Consider the following 19152-nt stretch of genomic DNA (forward strand, 5'->3'; position numbering starts at 1 on the left):
CTCGTTTACAGGTATTAGCTGAGAAGCAGTATTCTTATAGGAATACCACTCCTAGCATGTACAAATTTTTTTCAAAAATTATGCATGTCATCAGTATTATCAATGACACTCATATCTTTAGTATTCACATTCTGTCTTAAAGAGACAGAATTAGTTTTCACATGTACATTAGGAACAGCATTTTGCAAAAGTGGGACCTGGATTGGGGCATCCTCTGCCACCCCTCTCCCTGCTCCCAAGAGGTCAGTTGTATGACTGCTCCCCTCCGGGACGTCAGTTACACAGTTCCCTCTTAAAACCTGAGTCACAGGTTGGGTGCCTGGGAGCACAGATGCTGGAACAGCTGCTCAGTTCTGGGCAAACCCTTCTCTGTAATCAGTGAGGAGACATTCCTGTACTCTCCCAAATTCCTTCTGAACTTCCTTCTCTGGGCCCCCCTCTAAGACCACACCCTGTTTGGCCATGGGCTCACAGCTAACAGCCAGAACAGTCCTGTCACTGGTAAGTGCTACACCCTCCTCCCTCTTTGAATTGGGCTTGTCTCCAGCTACAGAGCCCAAGGAACCCTCACCCACCTCGGTCTCTCTCGGATTCCATCCCCCTCCTTTGGGCTTCCACCTAGGACACATCCTCCTATACATTCTAGAGTGAGGTCTGTCCCTTGCTTAACTGCAAGCTGCTGTCAGCCAGGAACCTGGGCAGTTTTCTCAGACAGGCAAAATGTTCCCTTCCCCCCTGGAGCAAATGCCAGCATAATACTCAACAAGGTCAAACATTTCTTTAAAGCTTTCAATCCTTTTTCCCATTAGATCTTTCATCTGGTTCTGCTTCTCTAGCAAGCCCAGTTGGTGTGCTCGCGCTCTCTCTCTCTCCTACATGGCTAACTTCTGGATCTTAATTTCTTTGTCAGCCCCTATCTGTTTTAATTCCATAGCTCTCTGGCATGCAGCTTCTTGCCTGGCATTCTCTGCTTCTATGGTTCTTCGGTGTGCAGCTTCTTGCGCATTAATCTCCATTTGTTTTAATTCTGTGTCTTTTTTTCTTCTTTCTTCTGCCTGAATTCTCAAAAGCTTCAGTTTCACAATTGTTTCACTGTTTTCACTCATCTTGTTACTTTTCTGTCCCTACTTTCCTTACCTGAAATAAGCAAACAGAAAATAACAAACTGGTAACCATTTTGACTGATCTCTAGCGAACACACTTAAAACTTGCTTAAAATCACCACAAGTGTCTCATAGCAACAAGCTGTGCAAATCGCCCTGATCACTGTGACGGGTTCCCCCCTGCGGTGCCACTTGGAACTGGGATACCACTGAGCCCACCAGCCTGTGCTCCCTTTACGCTGTACTGGTGTGACAGGCCCTCAGGCCCCCACCAGCACACATACAGGTAGGGACACACCCAGCTGCAGCCACACACACACATGCTGAGATCAACTCTGCATGGGAAAGCTCAGCTAAGGCACTTTCCGGTTCCTAAGAACCCCCACCCCCGGAGTGTAAACCTACAATTATAAGGTCTTGCGCTGCACACAGATCTGTACAGCGTAAGCTAATGAAATTTGCCACCTCTCTCAATGTGGAGGAAGATAGGCAACAGCTTTTTGCCCCCTCCTTTCTCCCTCCCCCCACCGGTAATGATTTCCACACACTGGTCTTAGACAAGACACAACAAGTTTATTAACTACAAAAGATTGATCTATTTGCTATCCCTTATAATCACTTAAAATCTAAGAGGATTACCTAGCAAATAAAACAAAATGCTATCTAAGCTTAATATATTAAATAAATTAGGTATAAGTAGCAAATTCTCACCCTAAATGTTGTTTTAAGCAGATTGCAGAAATTCTTGAAGGCAAACTGCACTTGCTTGCAGCTTAAAACTCCAGTTAGTCTTTTCACAGACTAGACAACCCTCTAGCCTGGGTTCAGCCCTTCTACCCTAGTTCAGTCTTTTGTTTCTCAGGGGTTTCCAGCAGTCTCCTTTCTTGGACAGGGAGTCAGTGAGGAATGAACCATGATGATGTCACTCCCCTGCCTTAAATAGCTTTTGCATATGTCAGGAATCCTTTGTCTCTCAGTTTGATTCCCACACCTGGTCAGTGGAGAAACACTAGTATTATCATGGACTCCAGTACAGGTGAGTTGGTCCCATGTCCCTGTAGGGCCACTGCAGCCATGACTCAGAGGCTGTTTGCAGCAGCCCCAAGAAGGCTTCCCAGGAAGGCTCCTCAGTGGGAGATTAGCAACTTCAAAGACCTATTGTTTTCCTTAATGGGCCTTCCCAGCCAGCCACCTAGACTGATTGCATTCTCTCTAGTGGGCATTCCCCAGGTGTGTAAACACTTCTAATAGATGCATAGACAATATTCCTAACTGCAGATACCAAAATGATACATGCTTACAGGTAGGATAATCATATTCAGTAAATCATAAACTTTTCAGTGATATCTCACATGTCTTATTTTGCACAAAATACATCATAATTATGCCATACTCCTATCATAATAATATTACTATGAAGTATAATGCCACAAAGATGACCACCCTTGCCTCAAAAATCCCTTCCCTGAAGGAAGGTGACTGGTTTACGTTCCTCAATTTGAAGGATGCCTATTTTCATATAGACATTCACTCGGTGGACAGGAGACTTCCACATTTTACGGTGCGCCCAGAGCATTTTCAATACAAAGTGCTCCCTGTCAGCCTCTCGATGGCCCTGAGGGTTTTTATGAGCGTATTGTCCATGATAGCAGCATACCTCTGCAGACATGGCAGCCCCATATTTCTCTACCTAGATGATTGGTTGGTCACAGGATGGTAGTATCAGGAAGTACAAGCACTGGTCACCTCCTCACTTGACCTATTTCATGCGTTGGGACTTCAGGTAAATTCAGAAAAGTTCACTTTAACCCACACACAAATTATGGAATTTATTGGAATGACTCTGAACTCAATGAAGATAAGAGCTTACTTACATGAAAACAGGTTCCTTGCAATGAGTGACCTTATCAGCCAGGTTTGACTCAGCCCTCAGGTGATGACCTGGTACTGCTAAGTCATACGGCCACATGTACCTGCATAACCCATTTGCAAGGCTTCACTTGCAGTGCCTGCAAGCCTAGTTGTGTAAGGTCTACTCTCCAAGCAGGCACTCTCAGGACGAATGGGTCTTGCTTCCCTAGAATGTCCTGACATCACTTATCTGTTAGGGGTTCTTACCATGCCCACATCACCTACAAAGACAATCATAACGTAAGAATGGCTATACTGAGTCAGACCAACGGTCCATCTAACCCAGTGTCCTGTCTTCTGACAATGGCCAGTGCCAAATGTTTCAGAGGTAGTGAACAGAACAGGGCAATTTATTAAGGTACCACTGGATTCCTTGTTTTTGTGGATACAGACTAACACAGCTACCCCCGATACATATAAGTACTGCCCTGAATAGGGGATAGACTTAAGTACATTCTTAAGTGTTTTCCTGAATTGAAGCTTGATAGATCTGGCTCTAAGTGGACTGTGGGCAAACTTGGTGGGCTGGAAAGATCCATGCCTGCAGTCTATAGTTTACTAATGATTGTCTCAGATACAGAACTGCTTGTCTGGGTTTCTTTGTTTGCTCTTTTGAAATGTTATCTCTTTAGGGTTTTAATAGGTTTTTAGATTCTCCTAGATGCTGACTACTTTCAACTCCCATTTTAACATCAATGGGAGTTGGAAGTGCTCAGGATCAGGCCTTTAATACAATAGGATTTGATTTCTAACTTGTTAAATTCAAGGGATTATAAAGAATTTAATTGAAAAACTGCTATAAAGGTAATTCAAAGTAGGATTCAAGGAGTTTATCAATGAAGCCCTTAATGGTTTGGACCAGGGTTACCTGAGGGATCACCTCTTTCTCCGTGATTTACTGCTACCGTAAAGATCAACAGAGGGGCTCAAGCAGGAGTTCCCTCAGTATTCAACAGGGTGAAAGTCACCTCTAAATCTGAGACAAGTAGCAGAGACTCTAGGAACACACGAAGACCAATAATAGTGACCACACATACATTCACAAGTACATCTAGTCTGTTTTACAAGTTTTATTAATCACAAGCAAGATTATGATTACCTAAGCGCACATAAATCCTACAAATACCAATGCACAAATTATAAATATAGTCATACTCACAGTCTCAAAAATATTCTTCGTTCCTGATGGATTCCTCACCTATTGATCATCAATAAAGGGATGATTCCTGTTGGGGTTTTGCCCCTAGGCATTCCATTTTACCCAACCAGGGAGCCCTCTTTTATTTTGTGATTCTGACTACACTTAACATTCTGCGTATGTGCATGAAGATATCGACCCTCTTTTCCCTTATCTGTATTTCCAGACCCCATGAATATTGGGGTGCCCCATTTTTCATAGGTCGTTTGTAGTTCCTCTTGTACTTCTCAGGATTTATGCACAACATGTAGCCAGTGGTCAGGACAGACAGCACATGAATAAACAGATGATAAAATAAACTAATTTGCTACAGTGGGTGCCTAGCAATGGATTTTAAAATCCATCAAAGGAAAAAAGCTCTATTGATCTGGGAAATGTAATGAATCCATCTATGTATATATGGAATCTTTTTAAGTTTTCAGTTCTAGTATGTCATTTCATATTTAAAATAGAATATGCGAGGGCTGAAATATATATTCAGTTTAATCCCATTTCCCTTATGTTCTAGGAGAAGTAACTAACTGTAGGCAGAGGACAAGCTGCTTCTTGAAAGATTATTCTAAGTTGCTACTCCCAAAATGTTTGTGGAGATGTAATTTTTGGGAAGCAATAATGTAAGAGGGATGTGGAAAAGAAAATTCACAATTATATTTCTAGGATACAGATTGCGACCAAATCACTTAGCTTGTGGAGCTTACTAACACAGTGCATCAAGCAATATCAGGCTCTTTACAGAGATCTGTGGGGTAAATTTCATAGCAAACTTTGCCCTAGCTGAGCTAGTCCTGTGAAAGGTGCTACAGACAAGGTGATCTGATATCCTCATTCCTGTGACTCCTCCTTTAAAAATCTTCCTCTCATGACTCTGTTAGCTGAGAAAACTGATCCCTTGATTGCTATATCAGGCACTTGATCATAAGTGGGTGTATAATGCCTTATCTGACATCACATGGCTCTAGAGGGGAAAGTAGATCCTACTTCAGCATAACATACTTCTGTCATATAAAATAGCTGACAGAAGCATTTTAAGTCTGTTTTGGGTTTGAATGTATTTTGTCGTTTTTGTTTTGTGGGTTTTTTTTTTTAGTCTAGTGGTATTTATTAAGCAATAGTTTCTATTTTCATACATTCTGTTTTTCTATCTTAGATCTTCCATTATATCAACTTAATTGATCTGGCAAGATGTGCTCAAGTTAGCCGAACCTGGATGTTGCTAACACAGGCTAGTTCAATATGGACTGATGTAAGTAAGACTGCTTGCAACTATGACATAATAAGAGGTTTAATGTTTTACTTCAACTTCATTTTTAAAAAAAAGGATAAACCAAGCCAGTAGGTTACTTTTTAAAAAGTTATAAGAACTTGGGGTGAAATCCTAATGCCACTGAAGTAAATGGCAAAATTCCTTTTAATTTCAGTGTACCCAGGATTTCACCTCTTTTCTCAATTATATAAATATAAATTAGGAGTAACTCCAGTGAAATCAGTTGTGTTACATCACTATAAAACTGGTATAAGTGAAAGGAGAATCACACTATGTATATATTTACAACTTGAATTCATAGTAGGTATACAAATATCAGATCCTTATACTTTCTTGTACAATTTGTATTCATTCAGTGAGTTTGTCTGAATTTCTTACATTCAGGACATTGATCTATACACTTATCTTAAAATCGGCAATAGTCCTCTACTACTGACTATCAAAATATAATAAGTATGTTTTAAGAAAACTAAACACTGAAATCCAAAATAATAATCCAGAAACTGAAGGCTAAAATCCAAATAAAATATATCAAGTATGTTACTATCCTAACTAAAAGAATAGTCAAGTTATGAACATGATGCACAGTGTGTTTGTTGTTGTTGAAAATTACAATTTAAAGTTTTGCTTGTCTGCCAGTAGAACACTGACAGTAATAACAAACTCTGAAGTCTGATTTCATTATTCTTCAGTAAAACACCACTTACTACATTCTGGAAACTGCAAAATAGAGAATTTGTACTGTCTCACACAATTCTGAACCTTCTGGTTATTTCAGGAACATCAGGTTATTTATTTCAAAGAGTATTTAGTGTCATTGTCTGACAAAATACATGGGGATAATATGTTTGTAATGTGTGTATTTCATTTTGTCTAATTGTTAGCAAACTATCAAAGTTAAGAAACAATCATCATTAGCATCTCTTCTTTCTGTAAGATAATAAGTACTGTAGGAAGAATTTTAGTGAAGCTGTATGTTAGTATCAGAAACATTAGGAGGTCTCACTGATTACTGCTCTTATGTCCAGAAGCAAGCACTTCCGTAGAAAATTCAAGAAAATTTCACTCAGGTTATTATTCCACTTAAGAGAACTAGACTTTCTTTTTGTGAAACTTAAAGATAGCTACAAGAACATTATGTTATGCAACAAGAACACATTTTACTTTGACCAGAGTATTTTGAATTTCTTATGGGAGTTCAGGTCTAGTGTATGGAGTAGGGGACTTTTTTGGGTGGCACTTGGCTCCATTTGTTTTTACAAAATGTTCTACTTGTTCCTTTAGGAGTCACAACTTACAGAACTCCCTGCAATAGACATGTGGAATGAAGGGTTCAAAGTACATGTTGCCCCTCCATTTCCCTCTTCCTTGTCTAGACTTTTCCCCTTTCACGATTGGCCAATCAATTTAAATAGCATCAGTAGTAAAGGCCGCGATAGTACTCATCACCATGCATTTTGACAGGTTTCCACACCCCTTTAGGGCTTATGTCCCGCCTTCTCACCCTGTTTCCATTGGCGCCTAAGTTTCGCGCTATCGGCCATTTTGAAAAAAAATTTGTGCGTGTTTGAATGGGGGAAGTGTTGTGTTTGGATACATTGAGAGCAGTTTAAAGTTTGGGTAAGGCTTTTTTGAAAAAAGGTGACTGAGTAATGAGAGCTGTTAAAGGGCAGGTTATTAAAGAAAAGAGAGGCTGGTAAAGATATGCTATAAAAGAATAGAAAATGTGATACACTGAAAGATTAGAGTGAGAGACATTTGGGTAAGGTTATTGGAAGTGATTGAGTAAGGAGATCTGTCATTAAAGAATAGAGTGTTTATGTTACTGAACACATGCAGAGCAAAATATCCTACCCCACCGACTGTTAGTGAAATGATAGTCGTTCTGGGCAACGCTCCTGGGAGCTAGCCCCTCCTTTTGATGGATCAGTCAGAGGTTGTTTGACAGCTAGGTCACAGAATGCACTTGTTGAACCAATCCTGTAGTCCCAAGATTTAGAGAGGCTCTTTACCTTACATTAAAAGCTATAAAAACAGGATTAAGAAGGAAATTTAGGAAGCACATGATAAAGTGAATAAAAAAAGCAAACTTTAATTATCAGACAGTTTAAATAGAAGCTCCTCTTTACTTAGAGGGAGGGTGCATGATACTCTTAGCCAATAGCCGTGATGCCTGCATTTAGCTCTAGGGGCAGAAGTGGTGGACAAAGTGACAGAGGCCGAGGACCCAAATAGTGTTTTAAACGAAATCATCAAACCGACAGATGAATGTTTAATGCAAAATGTTGAACGCCTTTTTTTGTTCAGCAAATTACAAAATCTTGCTACAAAACAACACTAACAGTTAGAGCATGTTTTGGGAACTAAACAGGGTGTGTTGTAAAATAAAATGTCAGTTGAAAATAACTGTGTAAAGCGTGTTTTTATGGAGTTCAAGGGGTGTGGAGTTTGTCAAAGGGTCAGTAGGTTGCCTCCGTAGTATACATGCAGTTAGATTACAAAAAGAAAAGGAGTACTTGTGGCACCTTAGAGACTAACCAATTGATTTGAGCATAAGCTTTCGTGAGCTACAGCTCACTTCATCGCTCATGGAAGCTTATGCTTAAATAAATTGGTTAGTCTCTAAGGTGCCACAAGTACTCCTTTTCTTTTTGCGAATACAGACTAACAGGGCTGTTAATCTAACTGGTTTCAGAGTACAGTTTGTCAACAACAACAAGAGGTGTATATGAGCGGCCTGTTCCTCTAACAAAGGCCCACCCACCTCACCTAGCCCGGGCACTTATGCATGAGGGTTATAGGCTCCCTATGGACCATTGCAGAGCAGCCCCAGAACCCCTCTTAAATCATACCATCTTCCGCTTTGGCTGTACCTTTTCATTTTCCACCCCAGGCCCTCTGCATTAGGAATTAATCATAGCCTCTCTGATTTCAACAATGTCTCAGGTCTCTTGTCTACTGCTTCATATTATTTAATGATGTACATCATCTAGGGTTACAGTTTGCATAAGTGTTTTTTTACAAAAATATATTCTCTAGGGGCTTAGACAAAACAACGATCAACAAAATTGTAATTGTTGCTTTGCAGGCACTGCTACAAAGTATCTTTACATTTTTGTTGTTGTTGTTGTTGTTAATATTTCTAATAGGCCGTAGGATAGGGGAGATAATACCTCAAAGTGGAAAAGTGCTTCCGAATGAGAAACGCTTGCCCATGCTAAAGCATAACAACTAACACAGAATGGCTGCCTACAAAACCGTTTCACTAAAAGAGTTATCAACATGCCCCCTAAAACTCAGGACTGCTTTCTTACCCCCATGGTCTGATCTCTGTGGCTTTTTTTAAAATTTGTTTATCCTTGGTTTAGGTTTTAAACAATAGAAAAGAATGTGCGGTGGAAGGGGAGGGCTTCAGATAGGCCATCTCTAAGCTTCATGCAGTCACAAAGCGACGGTTTTTGTCTTTTACAATCAGTAAATGGAATAAAATACTTGTTAAAACTTTCACAAAAGTATCTTTCAATGCAGTCTCACCATTTTTAAAACTTTAGCAGCGTTTAAAAAGCTAGGAAAAAGTCTGTATAAAAATGTTTAAAAGACAAACCTATATGAAGACAGATCCCTTTATTTAAAGTGTTTATTCATTTACAAAACTTAATATAACTGTCACTTGTATTTGTTAAAAAGCAGGTGAAGACGCAGCCTTCTTATCTCTGATCCACTGGTTTACAGAGGCTGGTTTTGCTAACAGCTGCAAAAGCATGCTGTTTCAAACTGTCCTTACTAAAAAAAATAGAGGGGGAAAACATTTTTATCGCTATACATTACTTTTATAACAGGTTTTCTGTGTTTTTTAACCCTGGATTGTTTCTGCAGACTCACGTGTTGTTGAAACACCTATGCCAAGGGGGTTAAATGAAAAATTGTCTTCAGATGACCTCTTTGAAAAACAAGGCTGTCTTTTCTAATCCACTACCTTCAAAAGGCTGTTGCAAGTTTTTCTCACTAAAAACATTGGGGAAAAACTTTCTTAGTCAAGGTTTAGGCTCTGGGATGCTTTTTTATTGGAACACCCCTGTAAGTAAAGGGATGTGTCTTTAGGTGGGTTTTTCTTTTTAAAGTGTTTGTTTAATAAGTTAGAAAAGAGGGGATTTTAGGCATTACTTTACAAATAAACACATTTTTTAAATTGTTTATAGTGTGTGTGCTGGTCACCTTTTGTTACAGGGTACTGTTTGTTTTGATGAGAGCAGAGCAAGCGGCCGCTTTTTTTTTTTTTTTTTAAAAAGGGGGGGGAAAGGGGGGGCAGGAATTCGGAGCTACATTCTTTAGCTTTAATGGTTAAAAAGTTTTTATTTTATATAGTAAGCTTATTTACAGTTAAAGTTACTCTTTTTAGTACAAGTCTTTGGTATCATTTTGTTTTAAAAGCAGACCTTGGGCTTTCTTATTTCTGATCACAATGGCTTCTTTTTTCACATTGTTATTACTGACCATGTTAGTCTAAAACTTTTTGTTTTTAATTCCTGAACTGTTTCTGCAGGCTTACACTCCTTTATTTAGTCCCATTGGCATAAGTGTTTTAATAAAAGGTATCTTTTCGAGGGTTTATTCCTTTACTAGACTTTCACCTCTCTTTTTGTTAAAAAGTGAAAAAAGAAACAAGCTTCTTCTCTCTGATCCAGGAGTTAACAGAATAAGGGAAATATATAAACTGTTACTAGAAACTTGGGGTAATTCTGCCTGCTCTATTTTATTGAAACACCCCTGTAAATAAAGGGCTGTGTCTTTTCAAGTCAATATAAAGCAGAGCTTTATTCCATTACAAAGCTTAATGTAACTAACTTGTGTTTGTTAAAGCAGGTAAAAAAAAGCAACCTTCTTTCTAATCACAGCTATCAGCTGAAAGCCTGTTTTATATTGGGCTTACTGAAAAAAATAACCAGTGCTAGCCTAAAACCTAGGAAAAAAAAACTTTTAAAAATTGTTTGTTACTAAAAGCTTATGGTTTTAACTTTTATGAAAACCCCCTTCTAAAAAGCTACATGGTGGGTAAAATGCTGGGGGTCTGTTTCTTTAGATCAGAATAAGGCAGTTAAAGGGGAGGAGGTGTTGAACCTATAGAATCGGTTCAGGAAAATAAACTCCAACACCGTTGTAGAACAACCTCTGATTGGCCCAATCCAAAGGTGGGAATAACAAGTCTGAAAGTTTCGGACTAAACTTTCTGTGTAGTTGCCTCATTTTACAGAAAGATAGGCAAGGTAAAAATCTCTCTTGGTCTTCAATTAAACCATGTGCTCTGTCTTTCCTCTGTTCTTTCTTTTAATCTACGCTCTTACTGAATGCTTTTTTTTATCATGTGCTTACTAAACAGGCTCTGCAGCCATGTGCTCTCTATTTTCCCCCTTTACCTTCCCTAAAAACAGGGCAAGAAAAGATCTTTCTCTCTCCAATTTAGCCATGTGCTCTCTATTTTTCCCATTACTGAATGCTTTTTTTAGTCACTTTTTTTATGTGATTACTAAATTCCCTTTTCTTGCCCTTTTTTTTTTTTCAACCTTTTTTCTCAACCTATCCTGATACTGAATGTTTTTTTTTTATTCACTTTTTTATCATGTGCTTACTAAAGTTACTTTTTAAACCTAGATTTTAATGTTTTTAAGCCAGGTTTTGGCCATGTGCTTACTCAACAGGTTTTGCCTTAGTTTTTAATATTGTTTAATGCTTTAATTCACTTTTTTTATCATGTGCTTCCTAAATTTCCTTCTTAATCCTGTTTTTATAGCTTTTAATGTAAGGTAAAGATCCTCTCTAAATTTTGAGACTACAGGATTGGTTCAACAAGAGCATTCTGTGACCTAGCTGTAAAACTGCCTCTGATTGGCCCACCAAAAGGAGGGGCTAGCTCCCAGGAGCGCTGTCCAGAACAGCTGTCATTTCCCTACCAACAGTCAGTGGGGTAGGATGTTTTGCTCTGCATGTGTTCAGTAACATAAACACTCTAGACTTCGACTCCCTCAGGGAACGGATGGGTAGGATCCCCTGTGGGACTAACATGAAGGGGAAAGGAGTCCAGGAGAGCTGGCTGTATTTCAAGGAATCCTTATTGAGGTCACAGGGACAAACCATCCCGATGTGTCGAAAGAATAGTAAATATGGCAGGCGACCAGCTTGGCTTAACGGTGAAATCCTAGCAGATCTTAAGCATAAAAAAGAAGCTTACAAGAAGTGGAAGGTTGGACATATGACCAGGGAAGAGTATAAAAATATTGCTCGGGCATGTAGGAATGAAATTAGGAGGGCCAAATAGCACCTGGAGCTGCAGCTAGCGAGAGATGTTAAGAGTAACAAGAAGGGTTTCTTCAGGTATGTTGGCAACAAGAAGAAAGCCAAGGAAAGTGTGGGCCCCTTAATGAATGAGGGAGGCAACCTAGTGACGGAGGATGTGGAAAAAGCTAATGTACTCAATGCTTTTTTTGCCTCTGTCTTCACTAACAAGGTCAGCTCCCAGACTGCTGCGCTGGGCATCACAACATGGGGAATAGATGGCCAGCCCTCTGTGGAGAAAGAGGTGGTTAGGGACTATTTAGAAAAGCTGGACGTGCACAAGTCCATGGGGCCGGACGAGTTGCATCCGAGAGTGCTAAAGGAACTGGCGGCTGTGATTGCAGAGCCATTGGCCATTATCTTTGAAAACTCGTGGCGAATGGGGGAAGTCCCAGATGACTGGAAAAAGGCTAATGTAGTGCCAATCTTTAAAAAAGGGAAGAAGGAGGATCCTGGGAACTATAGGCCAGTAAGCCTCACTTCAGTCCCCAGAAAAATCATGGAGCAGGTCCTCAAAGAATCAATCCTGAAGCACTTACATGAGAGGAAAGTGATCAGGAACAGTCAGCATGGATTCACCAAGGGAAGGTCATGCCTGACTAATCTAATCGCCTTCTATGATGAGATTACTGGTTCTGTGGATGAAGGGAAAGCAGTGGATGTATTGTATCTTGACTTGAGCAAAGCTTTTGACACGGTCTCCCACAGTATTCTTGTCAGCAAGTTAAGGAAGTATGGGCTGGATGAATGCACTATAAGGTGGGTAGAAAGTTCGCTAGATTGTCAGGCTCAACGGGCAGTGATCAATGGCTCCATGTCTAGTTGGCAGCCGGTGTCAAGTGGAGTGCCCCAGGGGTCGGTTCTGGGGCCGGTTTTGTTCAATATCTTCATAAATGATCTGGAGGATGGTGTGGATTGCACCCTCAGCAAGTTTGCAGATGACACTAAACTGGGAGGAGAGGTAGATACGCTGGAGCGTAGGGATAGGATACAGAGGGACCTAGACAAACTAGAGGATTGGGCCAAAAGAAATCTGATGAGGTTCAACAAGGACAAGTGCAGAGTCCTGCACTTAGGACGGAAGAACCCCATGCACCGCTACAGACTAGGGACCGAATGGCTCGGCAGCAGTTCTGCCGAAAAGGACCTAGGGGTGACAGTGGACGAGAAGCTGGATATGAGTCAGCAGTGTGCCCTTGTTGCCAAGAAGGCCAATGACATTTTGGGATGTATAAGTAGGGGCATAGCGAGCAGATCGAGGGACGTGATCGTCCCCCCTCTATTCGACATTGGTGACGCCTCATCTGGAGTACTGTGTCCAGTTTTGGGCCTCACACTACAAGAAGGATGTGGATAAATTGGAGAGAGTCCAGCGAAGGACAACAAAAATGATTAGGGGTCTGGAACACATGACTTCTGAGGAGAGGCTGAGGGAACTGGGATTGTTTAGTCTGCAGAAGAGAAGAATGAGGGGGGATTTGATAGCTGCTTTCAACTACCTGAGAGGTGGTTCCAGAGAGGATGGTTCTAGACTATTATCAGTAGTAGAAGAGGACAGGACAAGGAGTAATGGTCTCAAGTTGCAGTGGGGGAGGTTTAGGTTGGATATTAGGAAAAACTTTTTCACTAGGAGGGTGGTGAAACACTGGAATGTGTTGCCTAGGGAGGTGGTGGAATCTCCTTCCTTAGAAGTTTTAAGGTCAGGCTTGACAAAGCCCTGGCTGGGATGATTTAATTGGGTATGGGTCCTGCTTTTGAGCAGGGGGTTGGACTAGATGACCTCCTGAGGTCCCTTCCAACCCTGATATTCTATGATTCTCTATTGTTTAATAACAGATCTCCTTACTCAATCACTTCCAATAACCTTACCCAAACATCTCACTCTAATCTTTCAGTGTATCACATTTTCTATTCTTTTATAGCATACCTTTACCAGCCTCTCTCTTTTCTTTAATAACCTTCCCTTTAACAACAGCTCTCCTTACACACACCTTTTTTCAATAAACCTTACCCAAACTTTAAACTGCTCTCAATGTATCCAAACACACTTCCCCCATTCAAACACGCACAAATTTTTTTTCAAAATGGCCGACGGCACCAAACTTTGGCACCAATGGAAACGGGGTGGGAATGCGGGACATAAATCCTAAAGGGGTGTTGAAACCTGTCAAAAATACATGGTGATGAGTACTATCAAGGCCTTTACTACTGGCATCCTATGGAGGATATGTGTGGAAATGTGGGCACACATTGTGAATAAGAACCTAAGTTAGCCAGTTACACAGGTCCTGCTGTGATAGAAGAAAGACTCATTTTACCAATATGTTCAGTGGAGGAGGAGGATGCCCATCTAGGGCAGAAGCAAGGATTCTCTAGAGAAAAGGAGAATTAGGGTTTACATGACAACAGGAGGCATGGCTTAAATCTATGGGCAGAGACGGGCTCCATCTTACGAAGAGAGGGAAGAGCATTTTTGCCAGCAGGCTGGCTAACCTAGTGAGGAGGGCTTTAAACTAGGTTCACCGGGGGAAGGAGACCAAAGCCCTGAGGTAAGTGGGAAAGCGGGATACCGGGAGGAAGCACAGGCAGGAATGTCTGTGAGGGGAGGGCTCCTGCCTCATACTGGCAATGAGGGGCGATCAACAGGTTATCTCAAGTGCTTATATACAAATGCACAAAGCCTTGGAAACAAGCAGGGAGAACTGGAGGTCCTGGTGATGTCAAGGAACTATAACGTGATCGGAATAACAGAGACTTGGTGGGATAACTCACATGACTGGAGTACTGTCATGGATGGTTATAAACTGTTCAGGAAGGACAGGCAGGGTAGAAAAGGTGGGGGAGTAGCACTGTATGTAAGGGAGCAGTATGACTGCTCAGAGCTCCGGTACGAAACTGCAGAAAAACCTGAGTGTCTCTGGATTAAGTTTAGAAGTGTGTGCAACAAGAGTGATGTAGTGGTGGGAGTCTACTATAGACCACCGGATGAGGTGGATGAGGCTTTCTTCCGGCAGCTCACGGAAGCTACTAGATCGCATGCCCTGATTCTCATGGGTGACTTTAATTTTCCTGATATCTGCTGGGAGAGCAATACAGCGGTGCATAGACAATCCAGGAAGTTTTTGGAAAGCGTAGGGGACAATTTCCTGGCGCAAGTGCTAGAGGAGCCAACTAGGGGGGGCGCTTTTCTTGACCTGCTGCTCACAAACCGGGTAGAATTAGTGGGGGAAGCAAAAGTGGATGGGAATCTGGGAGGCAGTGACTATGAGTTGGTTGAGTTCAGGATCCTGACGCAGGGAAGAAAGGTAAGCAGCAGGATACGGACCCTGGACTTCAGGAAAGCAGACTTCGACTCCCTCAGGGAACGGATGGCCAGGATCCCCTGGGGGACTAACTTGAAGGGGACAGGAGTCCAGGAGAGCTGGCTGTATTTCAAGGAATCCCTGTTGAGGTTACAGGGACAAACCATCCCGATGAGTCGAAAGAATAGTAAATATGGCAGGCGACCAGCTTGGCTTAATGGTGAAATCCTAGCGGATCTTAAACATAAAAAAGAAGCTTACAAGAAGTGGAAGGTTGGACATATGACCAGGGAAGAGTATAAAAATATTGCTCGGGCATGTAGGAATGTTATCAGGAGGGCCAAATCGCACCTGGAGCTGCAGCTAGCCAGAGATGTCAAGAGTAACAAGAAGGGTTTCTTCAGGTATGTTGGCAACAAGAAGAAAGCCAAGGAATGTGTGGGCCCCTTACTGAATGAGGGAGGCAACCTAGTGACAGAGGATGTGGAAAAAGCTAATGTACTCAATGCTTTTTTTGCCTCTGTTTTCACTAACAAGGTCAGCTCCCAGACTGCTGCGCTGGGCATCACAAAATGCGGAAGAGATGGCCAGCCCTCTGTGGAGATAGAGGCGGTTAGGGACTATTTAGAAAAGCTGGACGTGCACAAGTCCATGGGGCCGGACGAGTTGCATCCGAGAGTGCTGAAGGAATTGGCGGCTGTGATTGCAGAGCCACTGGCCATTATCTTTGAAAACTCGTGGCAAACCGGGGAAGTCCCGGATGACTGGAAAAAGGCTAATGTAGTGCCAATCTTTAAAAAAGGGAAGAAGGAAGATCCTGGGAACTACAGGCCAATCAGCCTCACCTCAGTCCCTGGAAAAATCATGGAGCAGGTCCTCAAAGAATCAATCCTGAAGCACTTGCATGAGAGGAAAGTGATCAGGAACAGCCAGCATGGATTCACCAAGGGAAGGTCATGCCTGACTAATCTAATCGCCTTTTATGATGAGATTACTGGTTCTGTGGATGAAGGGAAAGCAGTGGATGTATTGTTTCTTGACTTTAGCAAAGCTTTTGACACGGTCTCCCACAGTATTCTTGTCAGCAAGTTAAGGAAGTATGGGCTGGATGAATGCACTATAAGGTGGGTAGAAAGCTGGCTAGATTGTCGGGCTCAACGGGTAGTGATCAATGGCTCCATGTCTAGTTGGCAGCCGGTATCAAGTGGAGTGCCCCAGGGGTCGGTCCTGGGGCCGGTTTTATTCAATATCTTCATAAATGATCTGGAGGATGGTGTGGATTGCACTCTCAGCAAATTTGCGGATGATACGCTGGAGGGGAGGGATAGGATACAGAAGGACCTAGACCAATTGGAAGATTGGGCCAAAAGGAATCTGATGAGGTTCAATAAGGATAAGTGCAGGGTCCTGCACTTAGGACGGAAGAACCCAATGCACAGCTACAGACTAGGGACCGAATGGCTAGGCAGCAGTTCTGCGGAAAAGGACCTAGGGGTGACAGTGGATGAGAAGCTGGATATGAGTCAGCAGTGTGCCCTTGTTGCCAAGAAGGCCAATGGCATTTTGGGATGTATAAGTAGGGGCATAGCGAGCAGATCGAGGGATGTGATCGTTCCCCTCTATTCGACATTGGTGAGGCCTCATCTGGAGTAGTGTGTCCAGTTTTGGGCCCCACACTTCAAGAAGGATGTGGATAAATTGGAGAGAGTCCAGCGAAGGGCAACAAAAATGATTAGGGGACTGGAACACATGAGTTATGAGGAGAGGCTGAGGGAGCTGGGATTGTTTAGCCTGCAGAAGAGAAGAATGAGGGGGGATTTGATAGCTGCTTTCAACTACCTGAAAGGGGGTTCCAAAGAGGATGGCTCTAGACTGTTCTCAATGGTAGCAGATGACCGAACGAGGAGTAATGGTCTCAAGTTGCAGTGGGGGAGGTTTAGATTGGATATTAGGAAAAACTTTTTCACTAAGAGGGTGGTGAAACACTGGAATGCGTTACCTAGGGAGGTGGTAGAATCTCCTTCCTTAGAGGTTTTTAAGGTCAGGCTTGACAAAGCCCTGGCTGGGATGATTTAACTGGGAATTGGTCCTGCTTTGAGCAGGGGGTTGGACTAGATGACCTTCTGGGGTCCCTTCCAACCCTGATATTCTATGATTCTATGATTCTACACCACCTTTGACTGGGCTGCAGAGGCAAGCTGTCTCCAAGATGTACGTGGCAAGACCACTTCAGCAGCATCTAGCAGTAAGAGGGTCATGTCCTCTGGGAGTGGTGGCAACACTCCCACAGGAAGCAATGCCAGGCCAATGATAGCAACTGCACATAATCCAGTTTTCAATATAGCCTTGGTTGTCTCATGCAAAGCTTATATGTGTGGGCGAGGAGAGTCCAAGGGGGTAGTTTCTTGGAACCCCTTTGATGTGGTTTACCTGTTAACGTTTGTTCAACGTTCAGTTGTTTTTTATTTTGGTATGGTTAATACTTTCATAAATTGAAAAGGAACAAAATATGTAGCTTGTCTTGAGCCTGTGGCCTTGTCTGCATTAGACTTAAAATTTCCCACTGTTGTATCTCCACTGGTGGAAACAATAGTCAGACATGCTGTGGACATAGTACAAATGGCTGATGGAGTTTTAGTCACCATGTTGTCTGGACCTGCCTTGACCAGGGGTAGGTAGATGACATGGCAGGTAAATTGCAGAAAGCTAGTCTATATACTAGTGCTCCTTATGTAACTACCACTGGTGGAACTGCACTGGTGGGAGCACCAGTGGAAATTTTTTTTAACCTTTTAATTTTAAATGCATTTAAAATGTTACAATAAAGATATTTCTGTAGCTTTGCGGTCTTCAAAAATGGTAGAAGTGTGAAGATTTTTAGAGCACTCCCTGGTAAAATAGTGGCTAGAATAGGCTTTGTCAACTTTGTTTTTTAAAAAACAGCCCTAACTGGAAGGAGAGCCTCCAGTACATGAACATACTGCTCCAGGTAGGAGTATAGTCAAATGTGGAGATCTCCAAAAGAAGATGTTTGTTTTTAACTGCCCATCAAATTTGAAGAAACCTGTTGTTATCACTTTATTTATTGTGCTGTTAGCCTAAATTGTTAATGAGTTGACAGGTTCTGCACTGGTTGTGACTCCCTTTTGTTGGGAGTCCCTTCTCCATCTCAAATATAGTTTATAGCAATACATGTGTTTCAAATCAAGGCTGGGTGCTTTTCTTGAAGATGTTCTTTAACACAAGTTATTGGGCTCAATACAGGAATAAGTGGATGAAATTCTGTGATCTGTGTTATGCAGAAGGTCAGACTAAATGATCTAATGGTTCCTTCTGAGTTTGAAGTCTATGAAATGATATATTTACTACATGTGTTACAGTACTTTTGCACTGATGCTGTATTGCACATTTCATTTCATCCAAACATTAAAGTCTCTCAAAACCCCTGTAAGGTGGTAGCGTCTACTTTTATACTGATGCACAGAAAAATTAAGTGACTTGAGCATGATTGCTTAGGGTGAAATCCTGCTCTTAATGAAGTTAGTGGCAAAACTTCAGTTGACTTCAGTGTAGGAATCACCAGGCCCTCTGTGAGAATCCCAATCTTGTGCTCTAATGACTGACCTACTCTCACCCTCCTTCTGAATTAAAATAATGGTGATTGCTCTTCATAATGATTTGAAGTAGAGCACATATGGCATAAAATGGATAGATTTAGTATGGTGGGTGTAACATAAGTTACCCTTTTAAAGGTGACCTATGAAGGAAAGATATGTTTGTGATCTTTCTTGTTTTTTTATGAAGAACAAGTTTAAAGAAGGCTTGCATGTTCATTTTTTATCTTAAAAAAGGAGGGATTTTTAGATGGGGTTTTTTGTTTTGTGTTTTGTTGTTGTTGTTAGAGATCAGGTCTTGACTTTCCCATGTTTGCTAGAAAACTTCTTAGACTGTTTTTGAAACTTTTTTCTTCTTCTTTTTGTTAACACATATTTAACTCAGAGTTTTAACTCTGCAGGGAATGGGAGGGAAGGAAGTTTAAAGATT

At 41.6% G+C, this 19152-nt stretch overlaps 1 protein-coding gene across 12 annotated transcripts in view; it reads left to right on the forward strand.

Annotated features, from left to right (window-relative positions):
* The window catches only part of FBXL13 (F-box and leucine rich repeat protein 13), a 178838-nt gene that overhangs the window by 38304 nt on the left and 121382 nt on the right, over window positions 1–19152 (forward strand). For all 12 annotated transcript variants that reach the window (XR_012156835.1, XM_073328536.1, XM_073328539.1 and 9 more), the window contains one exon: window positions 5360–5455. Coding sequence is in view for 11 of the 12 variants with exons in the window: in XM_073328536.1 (XP_073184637.1) it covers window positions 5360–5455 (96 nt within the window). In the remaining variant the exon portion in view is untranslated. The remainder of the gene's footprint in view (window positions 1–5359; window positions 5456–19152) is intronic.

This window comes from Lepidochelys kempii, chromosome 1 (genome assembly GCF_965140285.1).
Source record: "Lepidochelys kempii isolate rLepKem1 chromosome 1, rLepKem1.hap1, whole genome shotgun sequence".
Classification (NCBI taxonomy): domain Eukaryota; kingdom Metazoa; phylum Chordata; order Testudines; family Cheloniidae; genus Lepidochelys; species Lepidochelys kempii.